General features: G+C 41.8%; 1 protein-coding gene across 1 annotated transcript; it reads left to right on the top strand.

The window, feature by feature from the left end:
- Positions 1–491: 491 nt before the first annotated feature.
- On the top strand, positions 492–10872 carry BPNT2 (3'(2'), 5'-bisphosphate nucleotidase 2). The gene is made up of 5 exons (XM_060782760.2): positions 492–922; positions 4762–4921; positions 5983–6078; positions 6587–6748; positions 8891–10872. Exons 1-5 carry the CDS (start codon positions 563–565, stop codon positions 9160–9162), a joined length of 1050 nt encoding a protein of 349 aa, XP_060638743.2. The 5' UTR covers positions 492–562; the 3' UTR covers positions 9163–10872.
- Positions 10873–12855: the final 1983 nt, after the last annotated feature.

The following is a 12855-nucleotide window of genomic DNA, read 5'->3' on the forward strand; positions in this document are numbered from 1 at the left end:
AGGGTTGAGAAACACTGCATTAAAGGCTAATCAACATTCCCACCTCCCTCCAACAGACAAGAGTTCTTTCTCCCACCCTGGACATTATTCCACAGATATATAAAAATCCCACTTGATTACTTTCCGACAGACCTCACAACCTCTGAGCATGCCTGCCATAAATGAAGGAGAGAATGCTTCTGGAAAACTCACAGCAACCATGAAAACACTTTCCTAGGAAGGAAGGGCAGTAAGGACTGGCAAGGCGGCTTCCCGCGCTGCTACTGCGCATGCTCAGAGGGGAAAAAAAAGGGGAAACCGGATGTTGAGTGGCTGAGGCGAACGTTGGGGTTGTCCCGAGCGGAAGCGGAAGTGTGGAGATGGCGGTGGCGTGAAAACACTTTATTAGGAAGGAAGGGCAATAAGGACTGGTAAGGCGGCTTCCCGCGCTGCTACTGCGCATGCTCATAGGGAGAGAAACAAAAGGGAAAACTGGATGTTGAGCGGTTGAGGCGGACGTTGGTCCTGTCCCGAGCGGAAGCGGAAGTGTGGAGGATGGCTGTGGTGTGGTGAGGAGCGGGCGATGGCGCCGATGGGGATCCGGCTGTCCCCGCTGGGGGTGGCGGTGCTGGGCCTGCTGGCCCTCGGCCTGCTCTACCACCTCTACGCGGGCTTCCTGGCCGGGCGGCTGGGCCTCTCCTCGTTGCCGGGGGTGGGAGGGGAGAGCGGGGCGGCCGAGGTGGACCTGCGGGAGCTGCTAGCGGCCTCGGTGGCGGCGGCGGGGGCCGGAGGAGCCGAGGTGAAGCGCGTCCGCGAGGAGGGCGCCCTGGGCGAGCGGCGGAAGGAGGCCGGAGGGGAGGCGCCCGAGAAGCTCACCCGCGGGGACCTCGCCTCCAACCGCAAGATGGTCCGCCTCCTCCGGGGGGCCTTCCCCACCCTCCAGGTAGGACCCCGAGAAGGGGGAGGAGGAGGGGGAGAATTTATTTATTTGTCGTGTCAGAGCAACCAGTCCATTATATATTACATTTCTAAAAATAACAAAGCAAACAGACAGAAAAATACACAACTTGTGAGTTTGGTAGTTGGTTAAATGTCCTTTGACCAGTATCTGGCCACTTGGAGTGCTTCTGGTGTTACTATAAGAAGGTCCTCCCTTGTGCATGTGGCAGGGCTCAGGGTGCATTGCAGCAGGTGGTCTGTGGTTTGCTCTTCTCCGCACTCGCATGTCGAGGATTCCACTTTGAGGCCCCATTTCTGAAGGTTGGCTCTGCATCTCGTGGTGCCAGAGCGCAGTCTGTTAAGCGCCTTCCAAGTCGCCCAGTTAATATAGTAATAATAACAACACGGGTTGAGCATCTGTTGTCCAATAATAATAATAATAATAATAATAATGCAGGTTGCGACTTTCGTATCCCTACTTGGAAGGAAGTAGTTAATAATAATAATAGTAGTAGTAGTAGTAGTAATGCAGGTTGAGTCTTTCTTATCAGTAAATGGAAAGAAGTAGGCAATAATAATAATAACAATAATAATATAGTAAAAATAACAACACAGGTTGAGCATCAGTCTCAGGGTTCTAAGGAAGCAGTCAATAATAATAATAACAATGATGGTGATGCAGGTTGAGCCTTTCTTATTTGTACTTGGAGGGAATTAGTCAATAACAATAATAATAATATAGTAATAACAACACAGGTTGAGCATCTGTTATCCAGTCTTAAGGTTGGAAGGAAGCAGTCAATAATAATAATAATAATAATAATAATAATAATGAGGCAGGTTGAGCCTTTCTTATCCCTACTTGGAAGGAAGTAGTCAATGATAATGATGATAATAATAATAATAATAATAATAATATAACATAGGTTGAGCATCTGTTATCCAGTCTGAGGATTCTAAGGAAGCAGTCAATAATAATAATAATGCAGGTTGAGCCTTTCTTATCTGTACTTCATATGATCCCAAGCTTGCTATTCTTCTATGACTTCTGTGTAGCTGGGAAACCTTTAGCAGCAGTGCCTTTGGGAGAATGGCGAAGGAGGGCCAGAGGAAGACAAGCTTTCATTGTCAGGTTGGAACAGGGGGCCTCCAGTAAACAATGCAGGAAAGCTAGGAGAGGGAGAGATTGTTCTTGCCAATCCTTAGAGTAAGTGTGTGGCCTTTGAAAAGTAAAGGTAACATACTGTGACTTGCCCAGATTAACCAAGTAGAACATTTGTTCTGACTGTTAAAAGATTCCCTCGGGCTTGTTTGTGGTGGCAATTCTCCATGGAAAGTGTAAGATTGCAGAGCTCAGTGCTGATAGCAATAAAAAAACGATAAGCGTTGTTTGCTTCAGAGTGTTTCAAGAAAGGGGTGCCTTGGGTGCAGGTGAACAAGTGGTTTGGCATTCCAGCAGCTGTGTCACAAATGGAAGCTATTGTTTTAGTTCCTCTTCTCAGGCCTTAAAAACCGTCCCTTCACCACACAAACGAGGAGAGACATCTGCATGGGGACCTGCCGGTGCAGTTGTTGGTTTGTGAAATCTTTTGAACAAGGGCACAGATAGAAAAGGAAACACCACCGGGGGTGCGGTCTGCTGGAACTAGGAAAAAGGGTTTATATATCTGTGGAATGACCAGGGTGGGACAAAGGACTCTTGTCTTCTGGAGCTAGGTGTGAATGTTTCAACTGATCGCCTTGATTAGAATATAATGGCCTGACAATGCCTGGAGCAATCTTTTGTGTTGAGGTGATTAGATGTCCTTGTTTGTTTCCTCTCTGTTGTTGTGCTGTTCTAATTTTAGAGTTTTTTTAAAAATTCTGGTAGCTAAATTTTGTTCATTTTCATGGTTTCCTCCTTTCTGTTGAAATTGTCCACATGCTTGTGGATTTCAATGGCTTCTCTGTGTAGTCTGACATGGTGGTTGTGAGAGTGGTCCAGCATTTCTGTGTTCTCAAATAATATGCTGTGTCCAGGCTGGTTCATCAGGTGCTCTGCTATGGCTGACTTCTCTGGTTGACGTAGTCTGCAGTGCCTTTCATGTTCCTTGATTTAAAAAATTGACAGGAGATAAGGCCACAAAGCTGTTATATTTAAGCATATTTTTAATTGAATTGACTTAATGCTTTATCTGTATGCAATTGTTGGTTTTTATTATGTATTTTATTATGTGTGATAATAATAATAATAATAATAATAATAATAAAAACTTTATTTATACCCCACCACCATCTCCCCAAGGGCACTCAGAGCTGCTTACATGAGGCCAAGCCCAACAACACATCAATAAAAACAAGTAATAAACAAAACAATAAATACAATACAATTAATATAAATCACATATAAACAATAACCAATAACACACAAGGATTTAAAAACCTATGGCCGGGCCAAATGTAATAGTTTAAAATTTTAAAAAATAAACGCTGGACATGAACAAGGTATAAGGTTTTACAAGAAATGAGGGAGTGCAGTCCAGTGTACATGGAGGCATCGAATCGTTGACAGCTGAAAGCTGTCCTGAGTCCCCCCCCCCCTTGGGGGTTGAGAAGGGTGGGGTACAAATAACTGAAATAAATAAATAAATGTTGGGCGAGTGGGCTTATTAACAAAAGACCCTCCCCATAAATGCACAGCAGAGTAACTTCGCAGCAGCAGTGTGTCCGAGGACCAGTCACCAAAAGTGATAAAAAGAACAAAAACACACAGGCCAAAGTTATCCCTTCCTTAGGAGGCTTTTCTTTATAGCAGAAAGAAATATGGATGTGCTATTTACAAAAACAAGGTTTCCATGACACGAATAAATTTCAGCCTTCACAATGGAGCTTCACACATGAGGCCTTCTCATACCGAGGCCTACCTCACACTCTGAGGCCTTTCTCCCACAGTGAGGCTTCTCCCACTGAGGCGTTCTCTCACACAGAGAGGTTTCTCTCAGACCGCCAGCTTTAATGATCAGGCTTAATGTGGGAGCAGGCTTTCGGTCAGCAGATATAAATTAGCACTTTAGTGGGAATGGATTGGAAAGACGATTTACATGAGGATACGATTCTATTTGGTAACAAATGTTTTTATATTGTTTAATTAATGGCTTATGTATTTTAATGGTTTGATGGTTTGTTTAATGGTTAACAGCATCGAATTGCTGCCTATGTAAGCCGTCCTGAGTCTCCCTTTCGGGGTAGAGAAGAGATGGGATATGAATATCAGAAATAAATAAATCAACTGAGGCCTTACTAAGTAACAGACATACCTTCTTATATTGAACTGCAGCTTTTGCTGAGTCATTACATCCATTTAACTCTTTCGGTGCTTGACTCACATTTTTGTAATTAAAAAATCCTAGTTAATTTTTAATATTTATTTCTGTGTTTACCACACTTTTATCCTGCCCTTTTCAGCCCAAAGGCGACTCAGGGTGGCGTACAGACTGGCAACAATTAGATGCCGAACACACATACATACATCGTTTGAAACAGGTTAAATCACACAATAAAATTCATATAAAACATTTTAAAACGATTTAAATCAATGACTTCTGGGTTTAAATCCATGTCCATTTGCATCGTTAAGCCGTTCCATATTCATTCACAATACTGAGTTTATCTACTTACAATGAGGTTCCAAAGTGACACTAAAAATGCACCTGTTCCAACTTACATACAGATTCAACTTAAGAACAAGCCTACAGAACCTCTCTTGTTTGAAACTTGAGGACAGACTGGACAAGATTGTTGGATTCCAAGAATGAGTTGTTACCTGCTGGTTGAATTAAGCCATCTCTCTGTTTTTACTGTTAGATAAATTCCGAAGAACACCTTGATGGAGATGACCAGGAGATAATTCCTTGGGACCGTACCATTCCTGAAGACATAAAGAAACAAGTCCAGCCTAATTTTGTACCAGCAGATAGCATCACGGTCTGGATTGATCCATTAGATGCAACTCAAGAATATACAGGTAATGCCGCTGAATGAATGGTGATTTGCTTCTTTCTTCTTCTGCATAATCTGATATTTCAGAAGAACTGCTCCGTTTCATGATGGCTGTGAATTTAAATCCTGCTTTCCTACAATTCAACAAATGGAAAATTAGGCCAGGATGCTTGGTTTTGTTTTGTTGTCTTTCCTGGAACTGTTTATCAGTGGCGGTCAGAGAAAGAGGCAAAAGCTCTGTAAGCTTCTTGTCCGATGCTTTAGGTCAAAAACATAACGATTGTATGTTTTACTGCAGCAACTATTTACGGAAGAACAAAAAGACAGTGGAGGGAAGTGTTGGAATTCAACCGCACACTGCCCAAGTTTCAAGTCCTCAGTGAGGAACAGTTTAGTTAGCTTAGTATAGACTATTATTATTATTATTATTATTATTATTATTATTAACTTTATTTGTACCCTGCTAACATCTCCCGAAGGACTCGGTGCGGCTTACAAAGGCCAAGGCCCTCAATAAGACAACAGCATAACAAATACAACAATAAAACTCATAAGCAACCAATAAACATTAAAGCAATAACTGTAAAATGTTAAAACAATACATCATGACACATTTAAAACTAGTAATGAATAAAATTAAAAGTGCTGGACATGACAGGTGAAATGTAAGGATTTTAGGGTAGGTACGATGTGCAGACAATGTTAAATCTCTAATAAAGTGCGTTTGGGACATGATGCTGGGAGTTTCCTATTCTGGAAAGGCACACTGGAACAGCCAGGTCTTCATGCTCTTTCTAAAGACTGCCAACGTTGGGGCTTGTCTGATGTCCTTGGGGAGAGAATTCCAGAGTCGGGGGCTACCACAGAGACATCACTTGGCACTTCACACTCTGCTTGCTAATGAGCTGATGCTCAACTTGTATCCTGTTTGTTTTTGGATGCTGTTTATTTTAGGGAATTTTTCCCTAACAGAAGGCACATATAATACCAAAAAATTGGAAGTGAGACTCCCATGAGAGTTAAACTGGTGTGTGTGATTTCCTTCACCCTGCGTGGATCTAAAGCTCTTATGTTCTTACCCTTCAGAGAACCTTCGCCAGTATGTGACTACAATGGTGTGTGCAGCTGTGAATGGAAAACCAGTTATAGGAGTAATACACAAGCCATTTACTGGATACACAGGTAAGGGGGCGTATTTTTATGCCTGTTCACAATAGTTTTGAAATATTGTGGCCCATTTTTGTGTTTGTTTACAATATTTTCCAGATATCTTTGCCCATTTCTTATAGTTTTTCCAGCGACAAATACTGTAGACCAGGCATGGACCAACTTTGGCACTCCCTCCAGGTGTTTTGGACTTCAACTCCCAGAATTCCTAACAGCCTACCAACTGTTAGGAATTGTGGGTGTTGAAGTCCAAAACACCTGGAGGGAGTGCCTAAGTTTGCCTGTGCCTATCGTAGATGTTCTCTTGGATTATGCAGGGCCTCTCCAGTGCAGTTGTGGTCAGTGTAAGGGGGTCTTTAGCCTTGCAAACCTCTTAGGAGCATTTGCAGGGTTCCTGGAGAGAGAGATTGGGGCTCCCTAGAGTGGGCAAGGATCGATGACATCACAGGAAAGCTGCCAACAATGCAAAGTCGTTGAAGGCCTGCAGCCCACAATACACTGACAGTTCGCCTCTGTTTTGCAGCCTGGGCAATGGTGGGTGGAGGAGCCAACATCAAGGCACGGTCTTCTTACAACGAACAGACGCCCACCATCATCGTGTCCCGATCCCACGAAGGGAAAGTGAAGCAAGTCGCTTTGCAGACCTTTGGAAATAAGACTGTGATCATTAAAGCTGGCGGTTCAGGTTTGTAGTTATTGTAAACTTTTCGGTCGATTGCGAGCATGGGCCAACTTGGGCCCTCCGGGTGTTTTGGACTTCAACTCCCACAATTCCTAAAAGCTGGTAGGCTGTTAGGAATTTATTTATTTATTTATTTACTAATCACATTTATATACCGTCCCTCTCAGCCCAGAGGTGACTCGGAGTGGAATTGTTGCTGCAATTGTAAATGGACCTGGCTATAAGATTTTAAATGCTTGGTGGGAGAAAATTCTTAATGGCTAGTAAATGATTTGCCATGCCCAGGGATACACTGTGCGGTTGGCAAAGAAATACGTCAGCAAAATGGCATATTGCCAGGTTTTTGATTGTCGTAACTCTTTACATACTAAATAAATAATAAATAAATGTTATTTATACACCTCTCTATTTCCCCTAAGGGACTCAGGGCAGTTAACACGTAGTCAAAAACAACACAGAAAACATACAGAGTAACCCTTTAAAACATAGGCATAAAATCCTTAACACAAGCATATACATTAAATCCAGTTCCAACACTATTCTATATTGTGCAAAATAAGCTACTGGGGGGGGGGGGGTGCTCAGGGCGGCTTCCAGCCAGCAACAATTTGATTCCTCTAATGTACACATAATAAAATCTATATAAATAAAAATGTAATGTTAGTTTGTGTGATTGACATAACTCAAAAACCACTGGATGAATTGACACCAAATTTGGACACAAGACACCTCTCAGGCCAACGAGTGACCATCACCCATAAAAACACTGAAAAACATAGCAGAAGAGATTTTAAAAGCCAAGAAATAAAATAAAAAATACATTACATTACAACCTATGCGCATAACCACATGAATACACATATACAAATATATATATATACACACAACACACATATACACAGACTGGGCCACAGCAATGTGTGGCAGGGGACAGCTAGTACATAATAAACTCAAATAAAATCCATTAATTACATACAGTTAAACATTTAATCACATTAATTAATTAAAATTGATGATTGTAAGAGGTACACAGCAGCATTGAAAACTCAGAACCATCAACAATGTAACCAGTAAAACCATTTTTAAAAGCCACAAATCAAAGGTACATATCGTAATACATTATCATCTACATATTTCTGAAAGGCTTGGTGATCTCAGGGACTTGTTATTAAGTTTATCTAATTATGGGTGATTAGCAGATCATCATTCTGGAAGAGTCCAGAAATATGATAAGATCTGCCCTAATACAACACAACCTGCTCTGTCCACACCTCAGATCCTGGAGCGATGCAGGATATCATTGTTCCTGCAAAGAGAAAAAAGTTCTGTGCCAAGGAAGGAGTTTCCTCTGAGCAAATAACCTGAATCAACAATCTTTGTTTGTACTTCACTTTTGTAGGGAGAGGGAGCCTCATACAAAGCTAACCGTGCATTTCCGAAACATGTACATATTTTCCGGCATAGAAGGCGACTGGGGTTATAAGACGACCCCCAACTTTTCGAGACAAAATACAGATTTATTTATTTATTTATTTATAAGCGACATTGATATGCCGCCCTTCTCACCCCAAAGGGGACTCAGAGCGGCTTACAAGATATATACACATACAATATATTATATTATTATTATTATTATTATTATTATTATTATTATTATTATAGTACAATATCAGTTTTAGATATTACTATATTGTACTATACCATTATATTGTAATATTATTAGTAATATTACATTTAATATAAATACATAATTATAATATATTATTAGTATATTGCATTACATTATAATATTATAAATATTATATGTATATACTATTATATTATATTATATTATATTATTAGAATAGCACAGGAGACAAGGTGGAACTGTCTTCCTGGCCCCCTCTCTCTTCACTCTGGCCCAGGGCAGCAGTTGGTGCTGGGGGTAGGGGTCCCCAAAAGTTAGGGGTATTCTTGCCATTTTGGACAACTCCCCATTTTGGACAACTCCCGCTTAAGCGGCTGAGGGGGAAAAGGAAAGGGCCTGAGGCTGTTAGGAATGGTGGGAATTGGAGTCCAAAACACCGGGAAGGAGGACTGAAGTTCGCCCGTGCCCGGTCTCTAAAATACTTTTGGACAGTAAGCCTTGAATGATTTCCCCTTTAGGATACAAGGTCCTCTCCCTCCTGGACGTCCCCGAGGCGGATCAGGAGAAAGCGGACGTCTACATCCACGTCACGTTCATCAAGAAGTGGGACATCTGCGCGGGCAACGCGGTGCTGAGAGCCTTAGGGGGCCACATGACGACTCTGGCGGGGGAGGAGATCGACTACACGGGGTCCGTTGCCAACGAGGGCGGGCTCATCGCCAGCATCAACATGAACCACAAGGCCCTGCTGGAGAAACTCCCCGTGCAGGACAAGCCCTCGCAGAACTGAGCCCGGGAAAGCGGATCCGTCGAGCCTGGAAACGATCCGTCGGAGGCAGGAACCGGCCTTGGGAACGGGCTGGTGCATTTGGAAGACCACCGATGAGCTCTGGCAGATCGCTGGGACACATGATGTGCTTACGCCTCTGTGTCCAGATGCATTTTGAGGCTGTGTTTGGTGTCCATAACAGAACTGAAGGAATCCATCTCCGTGCCAGTCATAGCACTACGAATCTTGGTTCTGGTTACTCTTCACATCTTGTTACGACCTTCTTTAAATTGCCAAATCAACAATAATAATAATTATCTGGGCCATTTGAACTCCATGGATCAATATCCTTCATTCCTTTGGGATGTGAAATCTTAAGGAGACTGAGGGATCCTCGCGTGACTCTCGTTCATCTTGGGAACAACTTGAAACGACAAAGGAAATACTTGGATCTACTTTTAATATTTACCCCCAAAAAATGCAAACCAGCTTAAATGTGGATGAGAGTGTTAAGAGCTGTGTGGTTTTACATTCATGTACTTTATTATATGTATTATTTTAAAAGAAAGTGTGTTCCCCACCAGTATAGTTTCACGTGTTGAGCGTTGCCATTGCAGACCATTGCACTTGCTCCAGTTCTTAACCTTTGGTGTGGAGCTTACCTATTTGTCACCTATCCTTTGTTCATTCATGATGAGAGAAATGCAGGGTTTGGATTACAATCCTTGGCCAAAACAGACTTCTGAAAATCCTCTCTCAAGTGTCGTGCCAGAAATTGCATTCCAGAAATGTTACTCAGTCTGTTTCGAACTCTCATCCGGTCTGTTGTGATTATCACCTGAGTCTTGCAAACGGATCTCTAAAATCCCTCAAGATGTGAGTTTCACTGGTAGCTTCCCTCCCTTTACATTGATCTGTGACAAAGAAGGCTGCCTTTGTTCTCTGAGGCTGGGTTGGAAAGGGCGTGGGCTAATGCTGTAAACAATTTAAATCAACATCAAACCCATTTGATGCTCTGAATCCAGCCTCAATGTCCCCTTCGTGAGGGAGAAAGTCAAGAAAAGCCCTTAGATTTGACCCTCCAGTTGATGTTACAATGCCATCCCCAGATCTGTTGTCTCGGTCTTCCCTGCTGATACTACTGTCTCTCAATGTGTGATTGCTTGAATGTTTGGTGAATGCTTGGTCAGAAAAATAGGCCAGTGTACGTGCAACTCACAGAAAACCCCCCCACCACCATTTTACTTTCTGTTTTATTGCAGAGATACTCTTCTTCCTTGGTGTTTTTGGTAGTATGTTAACTTATTTTGGTCACTTGGAAAACAAAAACAGCTGATTAGTAAAATGAAGTGCAGCCCTGGGTTGACCTGTCTGCTCAGAACTAAGTCTCGTCGTTTTCAAACGAAACATTTTGGTTAAAAGTGTAAAAACTGACCTCTCCAACGGTCAGGGGACTTTGTTTTGTTTACGAATGCATGACCACGAAATGCTCCCGGAAGCCACTGTCCCCATCAAGACAGAGAACTCTTCGCGATATTGAGACAGAACAAGTGCCAAGAGGTCAGTGTTGGGTCAGAAATGCTGCCCAAGCAGGGCTTCATGGGAAGGCTACTTTTCTTTCACGGAAAAAAAAAGTGTTCAGATCACACAGCTTCTCTTCAAAAGTATTGATTTGCAATTCATTTCCACTTTGACATAAGACTGTTTGAAAATTAAATGCTTTGTAATGGATCCTGCTTCTTGATGATGTTCCCACTTCACACTCCTGTGCTGATCACACAAGAATAGGAAATACTGGGGTCGCCTTTTGCCAATGTGGGTCATTGTGCGGGGAGGAGGAAGAAGAGGGGACTAGAGCATTTTAAAAGGCAGCCGAACGAGCAGGAGGTCAGTGGGACTGCTATTTTATATTTTATTATTTTATTTACGACATTTATATGCCACCCTTCTCGCCCTGAAAGGGACTCAGAGCGGCTTACAAGATCTATCTATCTATCTATCTATCTATCTATCTATCTATCTATCTATCTATCTAAATAAAAACGTAATGTTCGTTTGTGGGATTAACAGAACTCAAAAACCACTGGACAAATTGGCACCAGATTTGGACACAAGACACCTAACAATGCAATGTATGTCCTTCACTCAAAAAATTGATTTTGTCATTTGGGAGTTGTAGTTGCTGGGATTTATAGTTCACCTACAATCAAAGAGCATTCTGAACCCCAACAACGATGGAATTGAACCAAACTTGGCACACATTTCTCCCATGACCAACAGAAAATACTGGAAGGTTTTGGTGGGCAATGTCCTTTGGTTTTGGAATTGTAATTCACCTGCATCCAGAGATCACTGTGGACTCAAACAATTACGGTTCTGGACCAAACTCTACATGAATACTCAATATGCCCAAATGAGAACACTGGGGGAGTTTGGGGGAAATGGAATCTTGACATTGTAGTTGCTGGGATTTATAGTTCACCTACAATCACAGAGCATTTTGAACCCCACCAACGATAGAATTGGGCCAAACCTCCCACACAGAACCCCCCTGTGGGCCACAGCAACATGTGGCAGGGGACGGCTAGTGTATATATATATATATATACACACACATATATATACATACACACATACACATACATACAATATATTATATTAGCATAGTACAATATCAGTATTATATATTACTATATTGTACTATACCATTATATTGTAATATTATTAGTAATATTACATGTAATATAAAATATATAATTATAATATATTATTATTACATTGTATTACATTATAATATTATAAATAGTATATGTGTATACAATACATTATATTACATTATTTTATATTATTTTATTAGCATAGCATTATTAACATATTAACACAACCAAGTCTGAATCTGCAAATCCAAATCATAGTCCTCTTAATTGACAATTCTCACGAGTCATTACAGATGTTGCTCAGCCAGCTGCCCGAATGCTTGGTCCCCAAGCCAAGACTTGAGTTTCTTCCTGAAGGAGAGGAGAGAAGGAGTCGCCCTGATTTCACCGGGGAGTGCATTAATAAAATATGCGCATTCATTTGAAATCATGTTAGACTCTCTGAATATGTCCAGAAAAGGACAACCAAAATGATCAATGGTTTGGAAGCCAAGACCTACGATGAGCAGCTTGGGGAGCTGGGTATGTTTAACTTGGCGGAAAGAGGGATGAGAGGACATGGTAGACTTCACTACCTCTGAGGATGCTTGCCATAGATGCAGGCGAAATGTCAGGAGAGAATGCCTCTAGACCATGGCCATATAGCCCAAAAAAACCTACAACAACCTATGTAACACAGTTTTTGTCCCCGGGTTATAAATGTCGTTTCCTAATTCTATCAGAAAAAACATGGGAAAAGTTTAAACTTGAAGAATTTTATTTTTGCGGAAGGGACAACTTGCAGCACATTTTGCTCTAGTTTTTCTATGAATATCTCATCAAGTCTTAACCAATTCAACATAGTTTGTGGCAGTAAAGTTTCTGGAATATAATAACTACTTTCAAAGTTTGCAGTCATAGGGCAAGCCCCCTGTCCATCTTCATTTAGCTTTGGTTCTGCCCCTTTTTCTGGGTTTTGGGAAGAGGGAGGAACCATTTCAGTTAGTTTCCTACAGGGAAGTCAATGTACAGGATGTGTACAGATTTCCTCCTGTAAAAAGGCTTCGACTCTTAAGAC

The sequence above is a fragment of the Anolis sagrei genome, chromosome 6 (genome assembly GCF_037176765.1).
Source record: "Anolis sagrei isolate rAnoSag1 chromosome 6, rAnoSag1.mat, whole genome shotgun sequence".
Lineage (NCBI taxonomy): Eukaryota > Metazoa > Chordata > Lepidosauria > Squamata > Dactyloidae > Anolis > Anolis sagrei.